The sequence below is a fragment of the Plasmopara halstedii genome (genome assembly GCF_900000015.1).
Source record: "Plasmopara halstedii genome assembly, contig: Scaffold_117, whole genome shotgun sequence".
Classification (NCBI taxonomy): domain Eukaryota; phylum Oomycota; class Peronosporomycetes; order Peronosporales; family Peronosporaceae; genus Plasmopara; species Plasmopara halstedii.
In genome coordinates, this window is record NW_020187038.1 from 234,085 (window position 1) to 236,781 (window position 2,697).

General features: G+C 39.3%; 1 protein-coding gene across 1 annotated transcript in view; it reads left to right on the top strand.

The window, feature by feature from the left end:
• Positions 1-2,278: 2,278 nt before the first annotated feature.
• PHALS_00642 (CRN-like protein) overlaps positions 2,279-2,697 on the top strand; it is a gene marked incomplete at both ends in the record, with an annotated part of 549 nt that continues 130 nt past the window's right edge. The window contains one exon of the mRNA XM_024718357.1: positions 2,279-2,697. This exon is cut by the window's right edge and continues 130 nt beyond it. Coding sequence (XP_024586872.1) covers positions 2,279-2,697 — 419 coding nt within the window.

Here is a 2,697-nt window from a genome sequence, read left to right on the forward strand (position 1 = left end):
TTATGAAACTTAACAATCTGATAGTATAATTGTTTGAGCTATCTTACCTGAGGCCCAACTATGTGTATCAATATACACCACAAGGATGCATCGTATTTTTTTACTGGAGCCACTCTTTTGCCAGGTTTTTTGGAGCCATGTCGAGCGGATCGCTAGGGTGACCCCACGATCTTTTTGTGTCGCTTTCCTCGATAATGATTTTTTCATCGCGTACTCAAGTTTATCGTGAATATAACGCTAACTAATGTCATATTAGGTATAGCTCGATCGTTTCGAAGTGAGAATGATCATATCTATATCAGCTATGAACACAATTTGTCTGGTCGCCAAGATTCGGCTCTGTCAAGGCAGATTTACAATATTGTATTCAAACTTCGTATCCAAACTTCGTATCCGATATTATTATCTGAGCGTATATATCCACCGCGATAAGCTTCAGCTTACGAATTATCTATGGTTTGTTGTTTCTGAGGCAACCTCTCCCCGGAGCTTATTATGGTGAGGAATGAGACGCTTTATTGGACTTGAAGTACGAAAACGTTGACTTGAACACCTTTACAAATACGTTATGTTTTAAATGAGGGAGAGAATTCTACAACTGTCGATCGATGTTATCATCGAACGTCAATTCTTTGATCAATTTAGCCAACGCATCACTCATCTGAAACTTGTTCATATCTGCATTTTAATTGTGATGCTACAAATCAGACTCATCGTTGTGAAGATCCGCTAGGCGAATGTGCTCACTTTCAAAAGGCTTACAGGCCACTTTAAATGTATCGACAGCTTCGAAAGAGTCTACGTTACATTAACTCCTTTAAACGCGTCGACAGCTTCGAAAGAGTCTACGTTACATCAACTCCAGTTTTACGTAGACACTTTCTCTTGCTCTGCAATAATTGTTTTTGTGTTTAAATTGAACAAGGCGTCTCGTCATCCCTTCTCGGTGGAAAAAAGACCCTTGGTCATAGGTAGTTCTCGCTGAGCGTGTGCATTTGATTCTTGAACTGATGATTCAATCATTCAAACGCATGATTTCACTCTCTTTCTTTGCACAAAGCTTATTAGTCTATATGTTCACACCTAAACCAATCGAGTGCGAGATTGCTATCATCGTATACATTGGGCTCACCCCTCTTAAGGTGTCTCGAAAAGCGACTGTATTTTCCTCAGGGTTGACGTCTGGCTTACCGTTTTGACGTTCGTGAAGCCGAACTATCTTGATAACAAAATAATCTTGTCGGTTCCGGTGTCGAAGTTGTTTGCACAGGCGCTACTTCCGCATTTATCCTCTCTCAAAATTCCCGCAACGTCTATAGAGTACTTATATTTGATTGAATTGTTTTACTGGTTGTGGCAGTTTCATCATCTGTTGTTGCTGATCGGCTGCAATTTTCCTTCTTTATTTCTTAAAATGTAGCTTCATAATTAGCACTTCCCTTTGCAGATTTTTATTTGAGAAGTCTGTATGCTTCTGTATGACGCACTGTACAATTTTCACCGATTTCATAATTTCACTTCAGCGTCTCTTTTTCATTGATTGTTAAATCTCGATAGCTGATCAAATTTATTTTGAAGTAGTGAAGTCTGCCGCTGGGAAAGTTTGTGTTCAAACCGAGCTAAAGCGTTGTAAAACTGAAAACCCCTGACCCCATTGTGACGCTTTGGTGTTGTAATTGTCGATTGATGTCATTTCGATGCTCTCAAATCTAATCTGCGGAATGGAGATTAGATTACGAATCGTTTGATCCATTGATGAACCAGCATTTGTCATTTGAGATCTGCTTGAATTCAAATATTACTCGTCAGTGGTGTTGAGCATTGTTCGTATGGGAACCAGTCTAGGTACCTATGCTATTACTATTCGTACCACAGCTCGTTTAATACCGGAAGATGACGATGCCTTCGTACCCATGACACAGTCGAGTTATCATTATTATGATCATGGTTCAGAGATAAAAAACTTCACTTGAATTTTGAGCCAACACTCGCTTGATTTGAGGTAAAAGTAATTGAATTTGCTTTAGCATTTTGATTTATTTTTTCAAATGCGTGTTAGGGTCTTAAAATTTTGGATACATCTAAAATTGCATAATAACCCTCATTTTATTATATTGGTTAAATGAAAAAAAAAATCTAAATTGAATATTGATCAATATATCACTTAAACAACCCATCAAACAAGTCAATAATTATGTAATTGATTGATGTTGTTGCATTTGATTGACTAAGATGCGAGACCTGGTCCACATCTAAAAAAGGTATCAGCAAGAAAAACATGGTGACGCTTTTCTGCGCAGTTGTCGGTGAGAACGGAAATGCATTCCCTGTGGATATCGACACTAGCCAGTCGGTGGGTGACTTGAAAGAAGCCATTAAAGAAGAGCAGAAGTTTGATTTTGCTGCCAGCAAATTAGAGCTATATCTCGCGAAGAAGGGCGAATCGTGGCTGACTGAGATTGAGGTGAAGGATATAAGTGACATAAGTGGCCTGAAACATCTTAGTGCCGCGCGAGCTAGACTTCACCACATTGGGCTGTCTGATGATCAAGTAGTAGAGGAAGTTGATGAAATTGAGGTAGATGCAGGAAATGGTTCTGTGAATGTGTTGGCGATTATTCCGATCGGAATGAAATATGCACTGGCTGCAAATCGAAGAGCCGCATTATCAATAGCAATCTCAGCAGCTGAACCGAC